At 35.5% G+C, this 25,460-nt stretch overlaps 1 protein-coding gene across 2 annotated transcripts in view; it reads right to left on the bottom strand.

Moving 5' to 3' along the window:
• Positions 1 to 25,460, bottom strand: part of CNTN1 (contactin 1) — a 215,760-nt gene that overhangs the window by 49,455 nt on the left and 140,845 nt on the right. For both annotated transcript variants that reach the window (XM_021545291.4, XM_085569439.1), the window contains 12 exons: positions 23,954 to 24,086; positions 15,760 to 15,889; positions 12,982 to 13,154; positions 10,925 to 11,020; positions 9,881 to 10,087; positions 8,549 to 8,645; positions 8,212 to 8,393; positions 6,918 to 7,042; positions 4,776 to 4,893; positions 3,014 to 3,164; positions 2,414 to 2,541; positions 978 to 1,153 (listed from right to left, as the gene is read on the bottom strand). In XM_021545291.4, the coding sequence (XP_021400966.1) occupies positions 978 to 1,153; positions 2,414 to 2,541; positions 3,014 to 3,164; positions 4,776 to 4,893; positions 6,918 to 7,042; positions 8,212 to 8,393; positions 8,549 to 8,645; positions 9,881 to 10,087; positions 10,925 to 11,020; positions 12,982 to 13,154; positions 15,760 to 15,889; positions 23,954 to 24,068 (1,698 nt within the window). In that variant the 5' untranslated portion in view covers positions 24,069 to 24,086. The remainder of the gene's footprint in view (positions 1 to 977; positions 1,154 to 2,413; positions 2,542 to 3,013; positions 3,165 to 4,775; positions 4,894 to 6,917; positions 7,043 to 8,211; positions 8,394 to 8,548; positions 8,646 to 9,880; positions 10,088 to 10,924; positions 11,021 to 12,981; positions 13,155 to 15,759; positions 15,890 to 23,953; positions 24,087 to 25,460) is intronic.

The following is a 25,460-nucleotide window of genomic DNA, read 5'->3' as shown; positions in this document are numbered from 1 at the left end:
CAGGCTGAGGCAACTCTTGACTCCTCAAAGGGCTGTTTTGTTCCAAATCAGACTAAAATAGTGACACTTTAAACATTTTTCACATGGAAATAAACAGATACTGAAAGCAAAAAAAGAAATCTCTTGGTCCATGGAAAATCAGATAATATTGCCAGCCTAGGAGAAGTACTCTTCAAGGGGCACTGGTACATCATTTTGAACACAGAGCTAAAACTAAATGTGGTCTCTGGTGTTCTCAGACACTACAATTACCATTAGCAACCTTTTATCTTCACACTCGCCACAAAAAAAAAAAGGTATCTAAATATGAGGATTTTTGTATAATTCAAATTTAAAGAATAAGTATTTACACAAGTAGGCAACCACTTGGAGGTTGCTGAATATTGGGCAAATCAGCATGTGATTAGACATAACAAGAAGGGATTTCTAATAGAGATATTAATTTTAAATAAACCTGATAGAAGACTCTAAAAATATAACCATACACGTTAATACAAAGGAACTATGATTGTTCTATATGCCAAAATGAGTGTCTTTGTATTAACTTGTTTAGCCTTCTCATAAACTGTTCTTCCTCAGTGTTTACAGACTGTTTGACTCCTACCCACCATCTGGCCCAGTTTTGTGCCAAATTCCAGAAATTTTGATGATAAAAACATGGGTAAGTAAAAATGAATGCATATGCAAACTTTTTTGAGGTAATTTGCACCCTGTTTACAATCAGACTGTCTAGTTACCAGCTATTTTCACTAATAATCAGAGTGGGATTTACCTGAGGTATCAAAACACTTACATCAATTTAGATATCTGTTTTTAGGTATCTGTCTGCAAGTGTCTTTGTGTCTGTAAGGTGTCTGAATTGTAATTCTGTTTTATGTTCTTGGCCTATTGGACCTGAACTGACACAGAAAAGACAACTATTCACAAAAAAGAAAACTTGGCTTTCACATATTAAATAAGGATCTACAGCATCTTACCATAACATTCCGTTCATAATGTTCATGTTCTTTCTCAAAATCTATTACAAAGCCATTTAGAGACCAAATAAATGTCAGGTCTAATGTGGGATCATGAGATGCAATGCATTGCATGGTAGCATTCTCTCCAACGGTGACATCAACATTCAACGGAGCTAAAGTAATCCTTGTAGCTTCTGTAAAGTTAATGGCAAACATGGAAAATTCCAATAAATTAATATTTATTCAAATATAAATAACTCAGCTCCATAACTGTTTAATCATACATTAAACCACTCCCTCAAAGTCTAATTTACATGTTATTCATACAACTACATTTCAAAGGACCAAACTTCTGTTTAGTTGTTTAAATCTCTGAATCACAATATAACTATTCTTATTCATTGACTATATCTCAAGTAGAAAAAAGACATATGATGAATCTTACGTGACTTGTGTTGCATTTCTTGTTTCAATTATAATATTTCCTATGTTTTAAAACTTGTCCATTTAATGAATTAGAAGTTCTACTTGGTTAGGCTAACTCAGATTTTCATTAGAGCATTGTAAGGATTGTGATCTTAATTTATCTATTGAGAAACAATATAATGCATAACAAATTGTGTAGATTCCCTCTCTTTGTGAAAAAGAAGAGAAAACAATACAAGAAAAGGACGAAAGCACATCAGCATTGAGCTGTCACATCCAGCATGATTTCTGGAACAGAGATTAAAAACTTATTTGACAAATGACTCTTCCACTGTCAGCGGTACTTGATAGACACAGGTCTTACAGAATGCTGTCCTTCCTGTCTGTAGTCTACAGTTATTTAGTTATTACAGTTATTATTTGACATCAGATTTAAAATACACAATTGCAGATATTAGTATTCAATCAGTAAATAAATATACTGATAACGGAAGGTAATTTAGGAGTGCAATCATATGAATATATGCCTTTATCTCAAAAATTTCATATGCGTTTCTGTAACAGCAATGCTCTCTCTAACATGCTTATACCACCACAACACCAAAACAATCACCAAAACAAACAAATAAACACACCAACAAAACAAAACAAACTCCCTACAAAACAAAAAGCCACCACATTAAGGTAGGTCATCAGGAGTTCCATTTTTCTGAGTCATGGCCCCAGAATCACACCTTACCATGAGTACTAGGCTACCAAATAAAGGGAATGCATTAAAATATGTCAATTTAATGTATCTCTTATGGAATAATCAACCCTGAAAACAGAGATACAGTGTAAGAACTGATGCAAACATACCAAATTTCAACTGAGCAATGTGCTTTAAAAGCATCAATTCAGTGTTAATGAGCAACTAAATTAGAAAGATGTGGAGCAGCTTGAAAAAGTAGTGCAAAGCTGAACAAAAATTAGTCATTTGGAACTAAGGGATTGTGCCCAAAACAAATAAATGCAATTCTGAGGTTTACCTGTCATTTCTAGAACACCAGTGCTATTGGCTTTTCCTCGGTTATTTTCTGCAAAACAGGTATAGCGACCTTCATCCAGCTTTGTGACATTGATAATTTCCAGGCTCCCATCATCCCAGATACGTATGCTATGGAAAGTGCAAAAAATAACTAAGAGAAATTAAGTTCTATATTAGAAAGCACTGCTTCCTGTAGAACTGCAGTAAATAAAAGAACAAACCACAAACATTTGAAAGCTCACATCTAACTACTGGATTTATAAACATGCCTACAGCAAAAAATATTTAAAAAGACTGTGGTATGGTTAGATGTCTCAGATTGCTGGAGCAAGAGAATGTACTTCTTTTCACTTGTTCAAGTATTTTTCTTAGAGTTATATGGTGCAATTCAATTCTTAAACCAGACTGGGTAAAGTTGGATACCCTGATAACTCTTTGAATCCATACTGGCAGCAACATTTTGGCATACTCTTTTCATGAAGTTACACATTCTCCCATCCCTGAAATCTGCAAAATGGAGAATCATCCCATGCAATAGGCAGACAGATACAAAAGGTTACATTTTTATGGTTCAAAGTGTTTACTGACAGTCAATACTAACCGGCTCCCATTTACAAGCAATTCTGTTCCTTTGCTCCAGGAGAATTTTGGCTTAGGAGCAGCTTTAGGCTTGCATTCAATGATTACACGCCCTCCTTTAGCTGCTAAGATTTTCTTCTTCATAGGGTTCAGTTCAAAAGTAGGAGGTGAAGCTGAAAGCAAAAATTAACACAAATTCTGCTGTTAGTGATTTTACTGCAAAATAGAATTTGTTTCCAACATAAATTAAATTACAGAACTATTGAATTGTTTACAAATGTTCATTATTCAGATGAGTGAGAAAAATATTAATGATACAGAGATGCACTTGAAGTTTGTAGTGATCTACAAAAAACAGGAAAAATCATTATGCAGTTCTGTGCTGTGCTACACTAGTCGTTTCTCTCTATTGATTTCTGAACTTTCATCTGAGTTTAATCTAACAAGATCAAAGTCCACTGAAAGTTCCTCCCTTTCAAAAGGCCTTTTGATCAGTCCTAATAAAATTCAGATTCCTGGAGATAAATTTCTTTAACAAGTTGCTCAATCAATCATAATTCCAGAGAATAGTTAGGTCTACTTTTCAGTGGTTTTAACCCTCTCTACAAATTAAAACTGTGTCCTTCTTATTCTCTATAGTTTTCTGTTTGGCCAGCTGGCTGTAGGTGTATTCTCAGATGTACAAGAGTATTGAGACGTGACAGTCCTAAGCACCACATTTATGTCTCTGAGGTCAGATCTTTGCTTACTAGTTTTTTCTTTATTTTAAACTAAAGAAAAGAAAGAAAGCTTTTAATTATTTTGCATCTTGGCATACCAGAAAGTTAATCATGCCAGCAAGTGTGTGCACAGCCTGAGGAAATAAGGCTATTATTTAATTAGAGAAGTACAGAGCAAAACTCTGACCAATATCCACATATTACCAACACTGACTTTTGAAAATGCACATATAAAAGGTGTTTATTTTGTGTTAACCAAGCTGGTAGTGAGTACATAGTAATGGAAGAACAGTGTAGAATGAAGCATTGTTGTGCATTGGGTTGGGAAAACCAAGAATAATTTAGTTCTTAGGAAAGTCTGAAGGCAAGTGTGAAATGAAAAGAAGAGCAATTACCACAGGGAAATCTAGAAAAATATGTCATACAGCCAGTGTGTCTGCTCTAATGAAATCAGTAAAAACATCAGAAATTGTTTTAAGGCTGAGAACTTTGGATCTGAGAGTCAAACTTTCAACAGGATGCTCCTTGGGAAAACACAATGGATTCATAACTACATCAAATGGCACAGCTATATTGCATACAGACATTGTGACTTCCATGTAAGGGGTTGCAGAAAGCAAAACCAAAGGGAAGAGCAAAGATAAAGAGCTTCAAAGGCCAAGCAAGTGACAATATGGTTTCTTAAAAAGCACTCAAAGAGGAGTGAGTGATCATATGTGAGCAAAAGTTAAAATACTTCTTAACCAGTTTTGCAAGCTTAAATGTTTAGGCTGCAATTCTATGTGTTTCATATAACTTCAGCACTATCAGTTCCTCTGAGGGGGATCAGCAGGAAACAAGCATCATAAATACAAACAGAAAACATGCCCCACAAGTTGGTAAATTTATTCCTCAAGTTGTTGTAAAAAAACCAGCTAGAGAGCTCAAATAAACCCCATCTCACCTAGACAGAGTGAGAGTTCTTAGCTTCATCCTCACAGGAATCTGCTACCAAACAGTACTTGCAAATATAACTGCTATCTTACTCAAGCCTGAAATAGTAAATAGAGAAATAATCCCACTGACCCACAATCTTCAGTTCAGCATTTGCATAAATAATTCCGTGCATGTTTTCTGCTATACACTGGTACATGCCGGCATCGTCAAAGGTCAGACTTTGCATTCTTAGTTCACCTTTCCGGAACTAAAACACAGAATCAATAAAATAACAACAAATTAACATAAATTACATAAACTGAATAATCCACACCCATCCACATTCTTTCTTTTTTTTTTTTTTTTTTTTTTAATCTTTTTCAGTGACATAGGGTTCACCCTTTTCTAAAGAAAGAGTCATTGTCATTAAGTATTTAAGTTTCTTGGAAAGTTCTGGTTGAATGTCAGTAGAGGAATTTACTGTCCAGTCCCCTACTATCATGTCAGTGCAAACACTACTGATTCAGAAATAAGAAACAAAGAATTAAATTAATTTTATGCATTGTTATGCCATGCTCAGTGGTCAGTGCTTTCTGTTGTTACATAATTTTACAACAAGAAAAAGTCAGAGCAAGTCCCAGTGAGGTAGGAGTTTTTCAGATGATTACTCTGGGAGATAGTACAAACTATTTTCTATTACTTTTTTTTTTTAATGTAAAAAGGAAAATAACAGCAAATCAAAATAAGGTAGCTAAGGCGGGGTATTTTGTAAATGTAGATGTCAATCAGTTTTTGAAAGATTATGTTAATGTATTCTGTTATCATGTGAAAATCAAGCTGAAAGCTTCAACTCTTGTATCTAAGTACATTGGAGTGCATGGAGCAGTGGAAGATTAAGAGAATAGTACTTAGCTGAAAAGAGAACAGATTAAAGGAAACATATTTTCTGACTACTTTATGTGAAAATGTTTTAATCAGATTTTCTACAAGGAATCTTTGTTGTGCTCTAAATTAAAGGCCTAATTACAAGTTATCTGATTTAGAAACAAATTATATTTTCAAGGCAATTAACATATTTCTGCTATCTGCCATTTGGAAATCATCTTATCATCACAGTAACACACAGCATAATCTTCTGGTGTACTACTGGAGAATTGCACACTGTGTTCTGCAATCCAGTATGTGGATTTTGTTCATGAAAGCCAAATTCAGTGGGGACCAGCAAGTAACTCACTTGTTAAATTATTTGTTTGCAATAATTACCAAAGCTAGACAACAGCATTATTTTTCCTGGTTTACGCCACCTCCATATAGCAGATGGTGATATCCCTGTTCTCTCTCCAACACCATACATTTTTTTAAGATACACAGTAAGAAACCAAGCTGTCTCATTGTCTTTTTTGTTTGTTTGCCAAGAGTCACTACAGCTCAACAGATGCAGAGCTTCATTGTGCCCTTGTATTCTCTTGTTTTTTTAAATGGCTTTTCATGTAGTTTAAGCACTAGACTTTGAATACACTGTTGAAATGCCTGAACAGGCTTTTCCCAGAGAAGCTGTGGATGTCCCATGCCTGGAATTGTTCAAGGGCAGGCTGGATGGAGTTCTGAGCAACCAGGGCTAGTGAAAGGTGCCCCTGCCCATGACTAGGGGGTTGGAACTAAACAATCTTTAAGGCACCCTCCAACACAAACCATTCTGTGATTCCAGGATATTAGGAGAGAAAATCTACTTTGTTTAAACCAAATATCCAATGTAATAGAATTAAATTATCAAACAGTACTTCTTTAAACTCTTTTAAACATCACCTAAACATTTGCAACACTCTGTGTCTAGAAAAAAAAGGAAAAAATACAGGACATAGAAAGACGACTGATTCTTTAAAGAATAATCTTTATTGCCATAGCTCCACTGACTATTTTGTCTTATATTTTTAAAGATATATTCATGTTTAATGTGGCAAAATGGATTAATTTTAAAGAAAAGCTGACATTTTTTATCCAGAGTGAAGAGCATTTACTCAAACAGACCTGGAGAAAAAGGAGCATCTACCTCCTAAACATATGGTCAAATTTAAGTTCATAATTCAAAGCTGAATACTAAATAGCCTGAAGAAATAAAAGATTGAGATGAAACTTTTAAAAATAGATTTTAATGCCTCATGCAAGTGACATCAGCAAATATTTGGATCGTTATAATTAACTTTCCTTTAACCTTTTAATAATGCATGCTTCAAAAAACTGTTTTAATGAGGTAACCATTCAAGCCTGTGTTACCTACAGCAATACACTCACCGAGGCACCATTCTTCAGCCACCTAATTGTTGGAATAGGCTTGCCCGTAGCTACACAAGGCCAGTACAGGTCACTGCCTATGTCTCTTTCTGTGTCATTGATATGTTCTACCCACTCAGGAGCAGCTGCAGAATAAAATACATGATGCATTGTAAATATAGCACATACATATTTAATTAGCATTATATTGTATTAATTCCACTGCTTTTTCCATTATACTTAAACAGGCCACTCAAAGTAAAGATAACTCAGCAATGCACCAGCACAAAAACGTTTTTTGTCTTACAACAGAGATTCAAAAAAGCTTCCAACTATTTTTTATGAGAAGAAAACATGGAATTTAAATAATAGTTCCTGAAAGACAGAAGACAAGATATCACCACTTAAATTGATCTGTAGATTATTCTGTGTGGAAATTACTCAGAAGTGAAAATGATCGTTAAATGACATGAAATTGTGCCAAACTATGGATGTACTAAAATGATCTCCAAGAAATTAGCTCTTGGTCTAAACAGTATATGTAAGAAATTAATATTGAAAACAGTCCAGCATATTTGCTTTTGCTAAGCAAACAAACCAATTTATTAGCTTTAGTTATTATAAGCAGTAATAACCTTCCCACACTAATTCTGAGTTTGACATAATGAAGTTCTAGCACCTAACTGAAGATCTTAACTCAGAAAGTCTTCTGTACAGACAGTGAAAGAAACATAAATCTTCTGAGGGTGGTTCAGATGTTACATGTGACATTGTCATGTCATGGTCTTGTGGCATAAACCTCAGACAAGAAACCAAGTTACTTTGGATTATTTCACTATGAGCAGTAAGATACAATTTTTGGTTATCTAATTTAAGCAAATGCATCAATAGAAGTAACAGAGGGTGGAGAAAAAAAGAACTGTGCATAGCTAATAAGACAGAGAGCTAAGACAGAAAATACAAGCAATAGGAGGAAACAAAAAATCCTAACAAACCTAATGGTCTCTTTTTCTTAGAAATTCTTTCACTTTGAGTACTATAAATTGATTTAATTTACATTATGCATATATATATAAACACAGAACTGTTAAAGTGTATATACCAGCTATCTAACCAGACAAATTGAGTAGTCTTTTAATTTATACATAAATATCATGTCTGGCATTTAATGCAAGAATTTGATGCTGTTCTATTAACTTGAACAGCAGTGTGTGAGGATAATGGTACAAAACAACACGACAACTGTGAAAACACAGACACTTCCAACCTAAGTAAAAGCAACACAGATCATCAAGAATAAAATTGTTCTTCCTACCTTGTACATAAACTCTTGCTTGGTGTTTATCTTTTCCTTTATAGTTTTCAGCTTCACACTCATAAAGTCCTTCATCTTCATATTGAATATTGAAGATCTTAAGAACTGCACCAGACATGCTTATCTCAGCAGAGGCTGGCAAGGGTTCAAGGTATTTACTCCACCTGAGTTCAGGAACGGGACTTGAAAAGGTACAGCAAAGTACAAATGAGCATGTTCAAGAACTGGCGGTTAAATTGCAGACTACAAAAAGAGCATTTGATCATGAAATATGTATTTTCATTCCACGAAATATGAAAGCAATTTGTGCTGTACAATAACTTTAAAACACACTTACTTTCCAAGCGCAAAACACTCCAGTGTCACATTTTGTCCCAGGAGAGCATAGGTGTCCTTGAACTTCACCTTGATATCAGCAGGATATACTTTTGCTCCTAATATGAAAAAAAATATTCTAAGAAAATGCATGTCAGAAAGTTATACAGCTATTAAAATTTTCACAGTTGATTAAAACTTTTCTTAAAATTCCAGAAAAAAATATTCTTTACACTAAATAAACAGCCTGTCAATTTGTAAAGTCTGATGAAGCACTGAACTTTTACTAGTAAGGCATAATGGTTTTACTCAGCGACTAGTTATCTTTCTCTGGATGATAAATCCTAAGACTTTTTACAGAATTTGAAGCATGAATACATACTCTGTTTGTGAGTAGACAAAAACCTGAGTCTGTTTTCCACAAGTTTTTTACTGGATAGAATATTTTGAATTATTTTGAATTTAAGCTCAATTTTACCTCAGTAAGGGTATGAAGGAAGCAAGCACATCTACAGTTTAATGAGCTTACAGAGATGTAAATGTAATCAAATCTCTCTGCTAGCAATCCCTGTAGAAAGCCTCTTGCAGTTCTAGATGAAAATGGCAGTGTGAATACTGGAATATTTGGTCAAAGATCGTTAATTTGAAATTATATTAATTAAATCAGTAATATGGAAAATAGTAGAGAGAAAAGGGTCACTGAAAAATTGATGATCAGTTTATGATGATCTAGTGATGGAAAATCTGAAGTGTCAAAAGGGACTTTGGTTCCTATTTGGAAAACATGCAGTTCTCCTGAAGAAATGGTGGCAAATAATCCAATAACACAAAGCCACAGAGGTGTTTTAGGAGATTGACCGTGAGACACAAAGCACTCAGGCCACCACTGGATAGGAAATTTCATCAGGGGAAAAGGATTTTCCTCTTTCATAGGGGATTTTCTGAGGGAAAAAAAGTAAATCCTGAAGCTGTTCATCAACATTTACATGAAGTTTCTACTTTACAATCATATTCCTTTGAACCAATGCCAAGATACTGAAGATTTTAGGATCAGGGGCTTATCACATAAAAGAAATGGGGATTCTAGGGATAAGAACTCTTTTCTCAATTATTTGAAAGGAAATTTGTGAATTAATCAATGGAGATTTCTTTCACAAAGATTTCATGGTGGATGGGAATGATTTGTACCTCTGCATCTGAAACACCAAGTAACATTGAGCAGTAGCCATTATAACTTGCCATATAATTCTCCTTACAGAAATGAAAGTAGTTATGAATTAACAAAATTATAATACAAATATATATAATTAATATAATTAAAATGCTGTGCATAATATTTCCAATAAATACTTACGATCAGATTGCGGAATAAGTGGAATAAATTTACTGAATACACTCTTTGTTATTGAAGGGCTGGACACAAAACATGAATAATTGCCCTTATCTGATGCTTCCACATTTGCAATGTAAAGATTGCCATTTGTCTGTGACACAAATCGTCGTTTGTCCAAAGCAATGAACACTGGGAACTCATTTAGAAGCCAGCGATAACTGAGGTCATCTGAAGGAAAATATTTTAGTCAATATTAAACCCCAACACTATCAGCTATTTAAACCACAGAATACTGTCTGCATACAAATGACTTGAATCTAATTTCTAGGTTACAGATATTTTTTTTTGGAGAGGCAGCTATGTGAGAGAGATTTATACCTGTCTCAGCAGCCACTGGGCACTGCTGCTGTCAGTGCAGGTGACTGGGGACCTGGGTACACTGTGCACACCTTTCCCTGGGCACAACCATCCCAACAGGAACTGAGTGGGATGGGATGGGATGAGAGAGGCAGCTGGGTCTTGACCTTATGCAACAGAGAAGCTGGGAACTTCTCACCAGTCTTGTGATTTGGACAAAACCTTAGACTTTTAACTAGTAACATGTATCCATTCTTCAGTTCTTTACAATGCTTGAACTGAGCAAGAAAACTAAATCATTATTCCATTTTACAAGGTAAAAGAGATGCTAACAGCCAATTTCGTCCCTCATGATGGAACTCCAGATGCTTGAGATTATGGGTATAATCTCTGCAGGGCTCTTCAGCAGTTAATGATGAGAAAAAGTCCCTTCCAGAGAATAAATAACCTCACCTCTGACCTTCTGGGGCTCTTCTGCTGTTCCATGATTTTAACAGAAGCCCATTTGAGGTGACTTTACTACATAGAATGAACAGTCAACATATGGTCAACAACAAACATTCAAAACAGAAACCTAACCTAAATGGTGATTCTCAAGCTGCACAAAAGTTACTGTTTAAGTGAATATAAAGGAAACTTGCAAAAATAAATATTACTTCATCTTTTACTCTTAAGACACTGAAAATGAAGCACTTTTAGCTGAATTACCTGGGTAGTGGTAAGGGGGCTCACAAAGAAGCACTGCTCCAACACCTTCTCGCACTTTAACCTCATAACGTTCCTCAGGTGGAAAGGGATCCAGATCTAGTTTTTAAAAAGGCAAGGGGAGGAGAATAGTGATTTTAACTAGAGTAACTTTTTACTATAATCATTATTTTCTGTCCTGTAGGAATTAGTATAGAAATACATCAATACATGGCAGCTAGAAACTTGTTGACACCTAATACATGTTTTGCTTATTTGTCACTATCAAATGAATTTTTGCTTTGTTATTTTTATCATCATAATTGTAAATGCCAGGGGAAAGAAAAAAGCAATGCAGACTTTATTTCTAAAAGTAGTTTGGTTTAAAATATTTTAATGAGTGTTAAGGCACTGGATCTAAAAAGCATGTACAGTATTCTCAGATGGACTAATTGATGAAGTATATGAGAGAATGTGGGTTTTGTTCCACAGTTTGAGTAAATTCAACAGCAAAACAAAATTAAAGCTGGTCAAGAATTCTGAAATCTTCTAAATGGTTGTTGACATTTTTCAATCAGTTTATGCATAAGCAAAAGAGAAAAAGCTTACACTAAAGAAAAAGCTTACACTATATCAGGCATTTTCTATATTAATTTTAGCAACTCTATTCAGTTCTTTAGAAACAGTGATTGTAGAAATAATTTTGTTTATGGGTGATCACTAAAAAGGAGAAAGAAAGAAATACAACAGTATAATAAAGAATAAAAGCAGGCTTTTTAAAACAGATATTTATCAGTTTCCAGCTATATTTTCACTATTCCTTACTTCTTTATCCTATTTTAGTTTACATATTAAAACACTGTATATTAGGGTTCTGTTCAGCATAATTTTTCAGTATACTATCAACATTCAGCTCATGCAGCCAGTGACCTGGTAGGCAGAAAACATGCCTTATACTGTTTTGGTTCCATTTTTTTTTTTTTAATCTATTAGGTTTATTGGTTTATTTTCTTTATCCTATTGAATATCAGAACTGACTGGTTGCTTCATGTATAAATAAATATTCCATAAATGGAATGTTGATGTTTTCTCCATTAAAAGGAAGTAAGAACCTGACCTTCAAATTTTTTTTTTTCTAGAAGATACACTGGGTAAATACAGACTGTGTAACGATGATATGATTCATCAGCTCATATAGCGCCTAACTTTCCCTAATATTTGTAGTCCCACAGTCTCACAAATACTATCCAAAAACTGATGTCTGATCGTCTACAGGAAGGAGTGAATTCTACTTACAGAACCTGTTTAAAGACAAGAGGGGCACCAAACCCTTAGTGTCAGGGCACCTAGAGCTTTGTGAAATTAGAATGGATTCCTTTTTTCTAGGATTCCTTTCTTTGCCCTCTGATGATAAAATATATCTGGCAACCTAAGCAAAAAAAAAACCCAAAATCCCAAACACTGTCTTAAGTCCATAAAGTTTTACATTAGTCTTCATTTAGTACTCCAATTTTTTCAATTCATTTGGTGATATGCAGGTCCGTACATGTACATGTCTTCACAAGCCTAGCTCACGGCTGTTGACAGAAATTGACATGAAGCTGAGAGAAATTTCCCCCAGAAGGGTTTTTTCACTGTAGCCTAGAGTCGGGGCATACTTTACTAGCAAGTGCTGTGCCTTCCTCCTGCACATCTTGCTTGCACTCCACCTCATTACCATGTGCCCTCACTCGAGTCTTTCTTCTGTGACTATTTCCCCTCAAGTCCTACCATGATTCTAAAAGAGTCTGGACATTATTATCTCCAGATCTGGCTCCATGAGTCTCTTCAATTAATAATTTAACAATAACTCACCAGGAAGGCTGTTATATCAGCTGAATTAGCATTCAGCATTAGCATTCAGAATATAAAATGCTTACAAACTTATTTTGTGTTGATCTCTGCAGACTACAGCACTTAAGATACTGTTTTTACAGTAGTACAGATACAGCACATGTTAGCAGAATACACCTCAGTGTAAAATATTGAGCATTCACAGCTAACCAAAATTTTTCTATATTCTGACATAACCAACAGCTTACATCCAAAACTCAGAGTGGCTTCACTGCTTCTGACAGTTCCAAAGATATTCGACACTACACAGACATATTTTCCAGCATCCCTTGATTTCTCTGGATTGTTGATAACAAGTCTGCCTCCCACCATACTGTAGCGCTCCTTTGTTAAATCAATATCCCAGTTGTTGAGTTTCCATCTATTAAAAAAGAAAAGCAAGATGTAAGATTGGTCCCAAAAAGCAAACCTGATAAGAAAAATGATGTGAAAAATAACTCATAAATTCTGACAAACTCTGCAGGAAGTTATTAATATACTTCTATACAAGTTTTAAGTTATCCTTCAAAAAGAGGCACAGATTTGAACTCCAGAAGTCTTTTAAACATAACAGTGTCAGTTCTTCCTTCTTGGAGACATGACATAGTTTGTTAAAATATAGTTGCTGGCCAAGCAGTAAGAGATGTTTGAGCTGGCTGTGAATGAGCTAGCCAGTCACCAAACACATGTATTTTAAACATATCTCAAATAAATATCTAAGGCCAGACTGGATAACAATATACTCCCTCTGCACTTTTAAAGTTTGGGGTAATGAGAAATTTTTTTAAACCTGCTGCAGTTAATGAAAACACTTCATAAAACATAACGTGCCAGTAAAGTCAGTGCAAAAATTGTTGCATCCTTCATAAAAGACCTACTTACTATTGCTTTAGTAAATTGCTGGACTCTCTTCCCTTAGTTATGGTTAAACCCCAGAGCCAATTCACTGAATTACCACAAATTTCACTTGAGGGATTAAGACAGAAGCCGGCAGCCCTGCTCTGACCAACTTCTACTTGTTTTAAGAAATGTTAAAAAACACAGAGTGGGTATCAGAACTCATGATTAATGTTTGTGTCTATCACTGGGTCCACAAGAGGGAGCCTGTTACCTTAGAAAGGAACTGCCTGGTTCCTTTGCACAAATAGCAGAGATGCAACTTAATTACGTTTAAATATCATAAAATTATTCCTGCATAAATATTTTCTCTTTTTCCTAAGGTAAGGTTAGCCATTAGTATTTGACAATGATAATACACACAACCACCTTTTCAATCACTATTGAAGTACCAAAATATGCAGAGTTCTCATCTGGAAGTAGAACTCGCTATTGTCATAGAATGAAACAAAAAAAAAATAAATAAAAGAACTAATGAAATAGAAGAATTTTAAAGATGCAGCAAATACCATTTTGATCTAATGGAGTTCTAGAGATATAACTTCAGTCCTGTGAGACATACTATATGTCAGTGTTAGAAAAAATAAATATATCCTCTGTTCAGAAATATCTAGGTACAAATGTTCTGAGGACATCTCATTCTGCAATGAAAACGGCAGGAAGGACTTATTTACCTCTGAGATAGAAGAATTTTGACTCAATAACTGGTAGAGGGCTGAGATGAAGATAACATATTGAGGTATACTAAAACTAACATGTCAGGAAATAAGAAAAGTGGACTTATTCTGTACTGCAATTATCATCTCATCACCTATCCGTGCTAATTGTAAGATCTCCCATAGACAGAGAAGTTCTGGAGGTGCAATGCAATTCTTTGACAGTGTTTTTACTAGTTCAGATTTTGCTGAGCCCAAAATAGATAAAGAAGAATGCCAAAATTTATTCAAAACCTGTAATCATCTATAAATGGTGAGTTTACAGTCTTGCAGACAGTGTTGGGGGAGTCTCTGGACCATCTGGAAGGGATGGGGAAGTACAGCAAAGGGTATAAAATCTTAGCATACGTAATCTCTCCACACCTGCCAAGCATGGCAAGAAGAAGTAAGTGCAACAAAATGTCATATTCAAATGGTGGTTCTGTACAGGTAGATAACCTGCAAATTTTTAAAACTGGCAATGATGATGAAGTAAGATGGAGGAATACCATAGTTCACCACAACACTGTAATAGATTTAAAATAATAGCTAGCAGACTTGATTGGTTTTTCCATTCTAGAAACCAGTCTGGGAACACACATAAGTGAGTACTGGGGCCAGGTCATAGGGTAATTTACTGAAATTAATCTCTTTTGCTGGCAAGATATTGTGTCTGTCTTTAGTACAATGACAGCAGTTTTCTGCCTGATCAGGTTGTAATTTAGTCGCAGTCTTAATACTGATAATCTTAAGTACATTTCCTTTCACACTATGAGCAGATAATGACTGACAAACTCATATGAATGCACAACAAAACATTGCTTTCTACAATCATATAATTATTGTGAAAGAAGTAATGTGGGAATCTGTATTAAAACTAGCTGAAATGTTTTCTCAGAATGAAGTTCTTCATGTCTTCAGTAGTATAGCTGACACATTCTTGATCACTGCCCTGCTACACAGAGGATGCAAAACCAACACAGGTTGTAGAACATCCAGGTTCAACAATTAGTACTTCTCCTTTCAAAGCAAAATAGAATAAAAAAAGCCATTCTGAATCAAAAAACACCTGAAGATTCAAATGTCCGCCAACCTCAGCCTAAGTTGGAAAGATAGCCTCTCAATATTTTTTAAAGGTCATTTTTTCTTTTCTAAATTTACATATGGATCAGTATTTCAAAATCTGAAAACACAATATATTGGTTTCAATGCTGATTAGACATTTCGGCAAATTGAATCAAGTTCGGGTCTTACCCAAAAATTGCATACCTCCACATTTTTCCCCACCTTGAAAACCTCGCTCCAACCTTTTAAGACAGTCAATCATTTAATAAAACAATGTGAAATAGCTGCTGCATAAAATATGCAAGATTTGAAAATCAAAATAGATGTTACCTGTAAGTTGGAAAAGGAACTGCTCGAGCTCTGCAGTTCATTGAAACTTGTCCATCTGAAGATTCTTCTGGATAGATAGTATCAATAGGTTGCTCCTCAAAAACAGGTCCATAGCCTTTGTTTCCTTCCTCTGAAAACAGAATAGAGTTTCAAATTAATCACTTTTTAACTAGCAGTCAAACTGAAGACGAATTCACATCACACATTCAAGAATCAAAATGTGAAGGTAAAATAATGAGTAATCTAAAGTTAAATTCTATGTTCTTCAGCAAAACTGGAGCAGTACAGGTAACAGAAGTGCTGTCTGTCATTCACTGACTCCTGCCTTCTGAGAACAAAAGTAACTCACACTTTGTGAGTGTTATTATATAGTATTATTTCTTCTAATACTACCTTGTGCCTTCTCTGATGAAATTAATTATTTGTCACTGTTTAGGCCAGATGTGGAGATAATTCGGAACTGAAGATGTGTCCCTTAGAAATACAGTGAGACCAACATACTTCACAGACACCAACAAATTCTGATCAAAAGGGTCTACATCCAAAACAACTACCCATAATTATTTCTATCTTATAGCCTAATCATCTACAATGATTTTATGTATTTAGAAACCATCTTTACTACATCAGACAAAAAACCCCTTATGTTTGGTATCAAAGCCAAAAACTACATTGTTTCCAGATCACACCTGTCCCTCCTTTGAAACTGAGGTAAGTATTAGTTTCTACACTCCAATACACATTTTTAAAAAGGTCCTACACTGAAAATAATTTCAGTTTGGAAAGTCAAGCATTTAAAAGTAAATAAATGTAAAACAGGTTTGAACACAAATTGTATTTTTTAATCTTCATCCTTCATTTGTGGATGCTGTTTTAAAGTTGGTAGGGTCTGCCCACTTCTACTGCACTCCCTTCTCCTTTATCTCCTCCAAGCACACAAGGTTGCTCTTTGGGGTCTAAGAAGCAAGACTAAGAGTAAAGGTGCAATGTATTGGGAAAATTCTTCTCAGTAAATCCAGGATGTAACAGCGTTTTTTTTTTCATGTGAAAATGTCAAATATGTATTCTAGGTACAGAATGACTCTGTGAGGAGGCTGTGGATGCTCCATATAGATAAAATTTTGAGACAACACAGTTGTGTAATTCTTACAGGTCTGTACTGAGACTGAAATAATAGTATGGGCACTTGTAACCAAATTCACAGAACAAAGGAATACATGATTGCTAACAGGTTCACTTGCCATTCAAGTTCAGAACCTTGCTTCAAATCCTAGAGATGCCAGATACTTGTAAAATGACTCCAAGAACCTTGTAATACAAGGGAAACACAACAAAGAAAACAAACACAGCTTTAACTAAGATCTTCAGAGACGGATGGATAATTTTTAATAACTCAAAAGCAATGGTTAAGGATAGAAATGACTTTCAAAAGCAATGGTTAATGATAGAAAAATCCTAACATTTTTCAGTAGTATCTGTGCTGTCTGTGAAAATTTGCTACATCTTGTAATTTAAAAAATCTGAGATCAGTAAATAAACTGGCAATGCAAAAGATGAATGTTCTTAAATAATTTGATGTACTCATACAAAAAGTCCTGTGTTTGGTCCTAAAACATTTTAGACTAAATTAGACAATTTTTAGGAATGGTGTAAAAGAAGAGTCTCTCTATATACCTAAGGAATGTGAACTATACCAGTGTAAAAATACCACATATACATAAAACACTCTTTCTACAGGTATCTTTTTTATTGTTTCTAAATTCCCTAATCAGAGATGAACACTGAATTTCAGCACTAGAAGAAGACTGTTTGCAGATAAAAAAGCAAGTTCCCTTTGAACTTCAAATCTAGGGTTAAAAATTCACCATTTCCCTTGAGGACTGGAGCAGGTACAGAAGACACTTTTACAATGTGAAATACATGGTCAGGCAACTTAATTTTTAAAACTAATTAATGTAATGAGAATTCCTTCAAAGAAGCAAAGAAGAGCAGCTAGAAAGGCAGAGCTTTTGAACTACAGTCTGCTTTTGTTCATATTTTAAAGCACAACACATTATAAAAATCTACATATTGCTAGACCAAAAGAAGAACTAATTTCAGACTGAAAAGACAAGATTCACGTACATGCTCAGAGACTGGAATGACTAAGTCAGAACCCTGATGGCATGTTCTGTGCAGTTCTTAAATATGAGTACAGAATAACAACAGTCTCCAGCAGCAAATAGCCATATCACATGCAGCTGACTCTTCACTTTAGGACTCAAATGATGTTACAGAAGACTAAGGCATTTCACGACATGCATTTTTAATGCTGCAAGCCTATTAATTATACTGATTGAATGCCTGCTTCTCACACCTATCAAATGTACTTTAGAAAGGCACTTCTGCTGCAATCTATTATGAATCTGGTTTCAGGTGTCTGTCTGCACAGAATAAAATGTGCACACTGAATTTCAGGTATGGCAAACAATAAACCTTTCATTCTCAGGCACAAGACCATGTGTGGACCAGTAATATGAAACAGCACATGGGAGAAAAGAGAAAGGGATTGTGAAAAGATCTGCAAGAAATGTTCCAACTTTAAGTGAAGTACCATGACTGTGTGACAAAGTTTGCAGAGTGACAAAGGGAAGACTAAGAGTACAAGTAAAGCATCAGCTCACTGAAGTTGTGCCTACATGAAAAAGAGAAGTAGAGAAAGAAGAAGAAAATGGATATATTAGGAAAACTGAAGATGTCATGAAGAGCACATTTCCTATTTTTGGGTCCTGCTTTAGACAAGAGGATGGATTATCTGACCTCTCAAACAGTGTTTTGGGTAAATTTCTTGTGATTTTTATTTTAAATTGGAGCAGGAGCTATCACCTGACTATTAGAGGCATTCTTCAGTGAATTCTGAAAACAAGACTCAGGCCTTCCAATATTACTAAAATGTATTAGGAAGTCTGTGCAAAGGCCAAGAAAATCTTTCCTTAATGGATGAGATTACGGATCCTGTACTACAATCTTTCCCTCTGGGAGGTGGTCATATCATTCATTCTCCAAGTGACATTTTCTAATGAGTCGCCTCCTTCTCTTTCTGTTTCCTGTACACCTATCTATTTCCCTGGTGCTTAACATTGCCAAAAGCAGCTGCCTGAGACAGTCGTTGGGTGTGAGCATTGATCTACCTGAAAGTGTTGTATTCAGTTACATATTTTAACATGAGAGAGGGACAAAGATCTGCTGACATGGCGCATGGCTAGATTAACCTTGAGTGCTAAAGGATGCTGCAGTAAGAGCCTTGGAGTCATTCATTATCAGTTTAACTAAGTTCTTAGGCTCCACATTAGCCTTGCAAGACCAGAAACTATTAGATATGTAGAAGCAGATCCTCTACTGTTTTCAGTATGTCAGAGAAATGAGGACCCACCCATGTCTGAGAAGCTCATGCTCAAAAACAAGATAGTCTGGGAATGAGCTAAAGTATCTCTACCAGGCATGCAGGAACATAAAATGGCACTTCCACATTTCTGAGCACTGTGATCACCAAACATATTATGATTATTTATTTACAAATGTCAGACACTCAGCAGTAGCATGAAATGGCCTTCTAAGATCCAAGCAGGGACAAGACAGACAAGGTAAATGGGCATTAAGTAAATTCATCCACTCCTTTCTTTGGGAGAAAATTATTATCTCTCTTTAGAAAATGTGAATAGTTCTGTATGTTGTGATAAAAAGCTTTAAATAATGTAGATTCTAACTCCCAGTTCAGAAATGCCTTTTTGAACCTACTGTTCTGGAAAATGTCCAAGCATGAATAATTTAAGGTTTGGGGGCTTGATTGGCTTTTTACTTCTCTAAATCATGTGGGAAAAGTTGCACTTGGCATTCCTGGGACGCTTATTTGCTGGAGCAGTAATGTGTTCATGTTGAAAAAATTCACAACGTAGCATCACCGTGATGGAGAAGAGTGTGTTACATCATCAGTGTAAGTCATCAAGATGCTAAAGGCAAATAATTTTCCAAGAGCCAGACAGCACTCAAACAGAAATGGTAACCACTCCAGGACTCCCACTTCATATTATATAAAATAATAAGATTGTCTTTGGGAAGGCTGCCTCTATTTTTCTGGACCCAAAGGAGCAGGAGAATTAATTCTATTTCCTATGTACCAGTGAGGACATTGAGTTAATTGACATAGTTTCTCCTTTACAATAAGTTTAAAGTATGAAAACCTCCAGCCCCTGACAGAGCAAGTTTCTCCACTTGTATATAGCAGGGTACAGTTTTCTTGTCTTTTTATGCTGCCAAGAGGAATGTCAGCCAATACCAATTATTGTATTTTAAACACATTCCACTTGCCTATTCAATATTTAAATTTTTAGGTGATTCTTCCTTAAAAATCTAAGTGTTAGTTCAGAAGTGACTGAGTTGATCCCATGGGAAAGCCAGTGACCAGCAAATTAGGGATGAAGCTAAAGTGTAGTAGTTATTCTGCACAATCTCCCCCCACAAGCCTTCCTGGTACATATGAAATATCAGCGACGCACTCAGAAATTCAGCATGCTGTCTAACAGCACCCCCATGTACTCCTCAAAACAACTGTCTTGCACTGAGAGGCTCTGCATCTTACTGGCTTTCTTGCTTTCCCTGCCTTCTCTGAAGTTTCAGTTCCTAGTGATTTTTGGAAATTTGGTTGCCAAAAAAGCATTAGAGTTTTAACATTTTTACCCCTGGACTATTGCCTCATTTTGCACAATTCAGAATAATTCACTAGAGTGACAAGCTGCCTTCTAAGGCATGATCTGGCCCAAACTCAGATAATGTCTAGCTCTGCACTGTCAAATCCCAAGGTAAAAAGTAAAACATTTTATGAGAAACATATTATCAGAAGGACATTTTTCACCACTGATTCCTTCAATAGCCAAATATAATTTACTATTCATTAAGCACAATAAAATACAGGGTCTTTGCAGATTTTCATTAGTCTTTTGGAAGAACAAAACAAGCTGTAGCTGAAGAACAGTCTTAATTATTTTGGTGATAGATTAGTATCCCAACTGAAGACATACTTTAGTTCACTGATTTACATGGGAAGTAGAGGATGACAGAAGAGTTTGAAATTCAGACTCAGCAACAGGACATGAATCTAAAGGGGAGTCAAAGTCAACTTGGAAGCGCATTGGAGAAATGTCAGGGAGAAGTGGAGAAGAGTCAAATATTATCAGTAATAGGCATGAAATAACTTTTTTGGCAGTGAACTGACAATCACATGCTCCCTGAGGAGTGATTTGCCGCTCTCATTTGCCTTGCACTACTTAAAATGAACTCTGAAAAGCAACTCTTGTAACAACTGTCTGTTCTATCAGTAAGTGGAAGACCGAATTATTTATGGCTTTTTCACCAGTTTATATCTGCAAGACTGCATTTCAAGCCCTAATTTACCTGGAAAATAAATACTGCTCCTGTCTCATTGCAGAAGATGATCTCTGTCTATATCTCTGATGCACTAATTCACAAAAATCTTTGCTTCCCTTCAGTTAAGTAAGTGCACATTCACCACTGATGAGAAATGGCCAGTCAATGCAACAGTTCTCAATTTCTGCCTTTAATTACCATAAAACAGAAGTGGCTAAAAAAATCAAGGTGTTTGCTCCAAAGCAAACGTTAAAATTCTAAAAACATGTATTTCACTTTGGGAATTTGCTTTTAGAATTTCCTGCAGTGAGAAAAAGTTACCTTGCCTCTTCACTCTGGAAATTGGTCTGTATTGCTATCTTAACGAGAACTCATGATCTTTCTCAAAAACTGTCCCCAGTTTACACTTCCTCCATTACTGTTGACACTGCCAGCATTCCCCTTGATAACATCCTGTGTGGAAGAACACCTCCTAGAACTTTATCACTCTACTTGTGCTCCTTCTTTCTCTTCAGTAGGTTTCAATTTTTAACCACACTGAGAACAGTTCCAAGCAACCCATTATATTTTATCTTGGTTACTGCAGGTACATATTTTCTGTATACAATGGCATTTTCATTGCCAATAAACACATTCAAGACAATTAAGACTAACTGCCAGCAGCTCTCAAACCCATTTGAAATGAGAAACCCTCCAGCAAGATTCAAATGCTAGGGCTAAGCAAAGACTGCAACACCAGATTTATATAATCTAGATGGATGCCATAAATCCTAGATGATAGAAGTAGATTTTCTCTTCACTCAAAAGGTTATTTAATGATTTATGCAAATTAGAGCAGGTCCAGTAGCAGAGAGTATGTGCACTGCTCAGCCTCGCAGTAGTACACTGGCAGAAACAAACACCCTCTGATAATGTAAAACTAGAAATCTTCCACTTTGGAAGGTGGTGCCATGCCTTTAGAGATGGTCACATATCTTACCTTTGACTTTTCATGCAAAATGCAATCAAGTACTTATTCCGTAGCAGGAGGTAAGTTAGGAAATGTGTTTGTATGGTAACAGCACTATGAGAACCTGCCCTGAATTCACAATCCCTCACACCAATGGCTCCTATCTAGTTTGTGGGAATCCAAGAGTGCCAAGAACAACAGTCCAGTGAGAGATCAAACAAGCCTTGCTATGACAGTGTCAGTGTGTACTCATGCTGCACACAGCGTCATGATAGCCCACTCTGTTCTTCCTATGTCACTCAGTTGTTACCCTCACAGCACACCATCTTCCAATGCCATTCTTGGAACTTGCCAGCACCTACATTCTGCTGCCAAGGTTTTTTTTGCCAATGGGCACAATTGTGATGTGCAGAATACACAATAACATTAATGCTTTGATCCTGTCTGTCAAGAAATTACCTGAACCTTTGTTCTCCTTGATTGACTCACCTCTTTTACCAGTGTCCAGCACTTGTTTGGCTACTGCAGCTGCTTGTTTTGTTTGATGTCAACAGGTCCATAACAAAATCATGTGTGTAACGTTACTGACAACACTTCAAAGTCTTTTTTGAATTATTATTTTTATTCTTTCAGGAAAAGCCCAGTATTGAATTAAGGTGGTGAGTTTAAAGTTTTAATTTTGGTGCTATCAGCAAGCTTCATATCTTAATAAAGGGAAAAACTCTTGAAACACACAGCAAATATATTGAACATATGGATTTTTATTAGGCACCAGTAAATCCTCCATCAAACTCAGACATGGACTAAAGACATGGACTAAAGAACACCATTCAAAACCATAGAATAATATAATGTTCTTGCTAAACCAGAAATAATTCCTGTGAGCTCTGGACTAATTTCTTAAAGGCAATGAGCTTACATCACAGTACAAGTCAGATTTTTTTACTCGGTAATGAGGAATATGGACTCATGGTAGTGAAATTGAGGCAATGCCTGAAATGATATCCCAGATTAAGCAAGTTTGTGGTGCTCAAAGTTGAGAAGGATCTAAAGCCTACCTTGAAAATAACCATAACATTACTACACAATGTAGTGTATAGTTTGCACTTTTCAAATATTGGTCAATATTTTGTGCATGCTGTGTTTATGCTAACAGAAAAATTCATCCCAGCAACTACAACCCAGAATTCATTTAAATTAGCATGGAAATCTGAAACAAGCTTTACAAATCTCAAAGTTGTTTGGAACAATTGGAATTTTGCCTTTTCACAGACCTCCCTCTATCTCTTAAAATGGAACTAAAATTTCAATTGCGAACATTTCTCTAAATGCAGATGCTAGAAGTATGATTCCATGATGTTTTATTATTTATGGTGCCACCTCTATTCATGAAAAAACCTTGTAATTTTTAATAAAAAACTGAAATCAGATTATGCAGAACTACCCCACTGTCTTAAGAAAAAACTACCACTACAGTGGGCTTCTGAAAAATTATGAATTTTAGATGGTATCAATAATACAGAATTTTGTTTTTCATTATTCTAAACATGTTGATCATCTGTGCACAATAGACAACTGATATAATTTTATAATCTAGAGAAAGATTTCACTCTGTGTATCAAATTAGACACTGCCAAATTTAAAGTCCAGATCTGTCTTTTTTCAAACTTTTTATTATGGCAGCCATTCTAATAAATATGCTTCCTGCCAGTTTCATTGTTCACATGTAGTAATTTGTTGTATCAGCACAAATAAATTAAAGCCATACACACATTCTAAGTATCCTTCAAACACTTAAAACTAGCAATCACTTTAAGGAATTAACACAGGAGATCATCTTACCTGCTGCCAGGGAGTAGACAAAACAAGGTGTAATAAGATGACAGATGAAAAACCAAATGGTTATTTTCTGTTCAGCCATTATCTCAAAAGGAATTGTGCACTGCAATACCATCATTCAGAGAACTAAAAATGCCTGTAACAGAGAAAGAAGAGAGAGTCAATAACTCTGACATAAGGCTTTATCTCATATCACATTTGGCCTGGCAGATGATGTGACTAAACTGGATACTTAAGAGTTAATATAAGAGTGAATCTTTTGAATAATAAATGCATCATCAGAATTTCTGGATCAAATTAATTATATCTATTATTCAGAGAGCACTCTGTTTCAGAGTACTCAGATGTTCTGGTGATAGTATAATATGGTAAATGTTAAAAGCGAATATCCTTTTTTACACTTCTCTTCTGGATTCTATCCTCCATCTCAGTAAATACTACATTTCAATTCATGACTTCAAAGTCTGTAAAAAGAAGACTACTGTGAAACTAAAATACATGCATCTCTTTCAGATCTATTTTGTCTAGTATATCACTATTTTAAACTTTTAATATAGAATTACTGGTCCTTCATAAAGGTGGTTATACTTTTTATGAGTTTCCTTAGAAACTCTGTCTGTATATATACTAAAACTAAGCTAAAAAAGCATGCAGCTTCTTTTGAATATTCTAAGATTTTATAAATGATTTTTCAGACACTTCTGTAAGATTTGTTACTACTTCCAATCAGAATATTTTGCTAGCTTTTTTCTTCCTGCTGGAGACTATTATCTATCTCTTCAGGGAAATGTGTCATCATGTTTGCAGTGTGCAATTCTCTAGGTTTTTTTGATGGATTTCTTCATGAATACATAAATACATCCTTTCCATCCATCACACCTTGTTCTTGCTTCTTGATCGGTTCTGCTCTAGCACTCATTAAGAACGTCACACAAAGCAAGGCTTCCAGCTTATCACTGGCAGAATGCTGCAGGCACATGCTGGTATCATCCAGTCCCCTCAGTATGTTAATTTTATTACTATTTCATTATAAAGTATGCTTATACATACTTAAACACCCTTCAGTAATATGCATCCCAGGACATGGTGCATGCTAAAAAAAGACCTGTAGATGAGGGACATTATTTAGTGGTAGACTTGAGCAGTTCTGGGTTAGAAGCTGGACTCAATGATCTCAAGAGATCTTTTCTAACTGAAATGATTCTATGATTCTAATATTGCACTGTCATTATTTGCAAAGTGTAGTCTCAATGCTTCTGCTTTCCAGCCTCTCATGCCAGGAATTGATGACTCTGACAGTTACATCCACCTTTTACCATGATAGTGTCCTTTCCACATCAAAATTTTTACTAAATTGTTCATTTCCAAAATGCACATATTTTAAATATTGCTTTGAAACTGTCCCATTTCCCACTTCCAACACCAAGAAAGGGGCAATTTTAAATTATAAAGCACAAGTACAAATACACTGGACTCCCTAAGTATGGTCAGGATAAATCCTGCCCTTACT

This window comes from Lonchura striata, chromosome 1A, assembly GCF_050655825.1.
Source record: "Lonchura striata isolate lonStrDom1 chromosome 1A, ASM5065582v1, whole genome shotgun sequence".
NCBI classification, from domain to species: Eukaryota; Metazoa; Chordata; class Aves; order Passeriformes; family Estrildidae; genus Lonchura; species Lonchura striata.
This window is presented reverse-complemented; position numbering and strand designations above follow the sequence as displayed.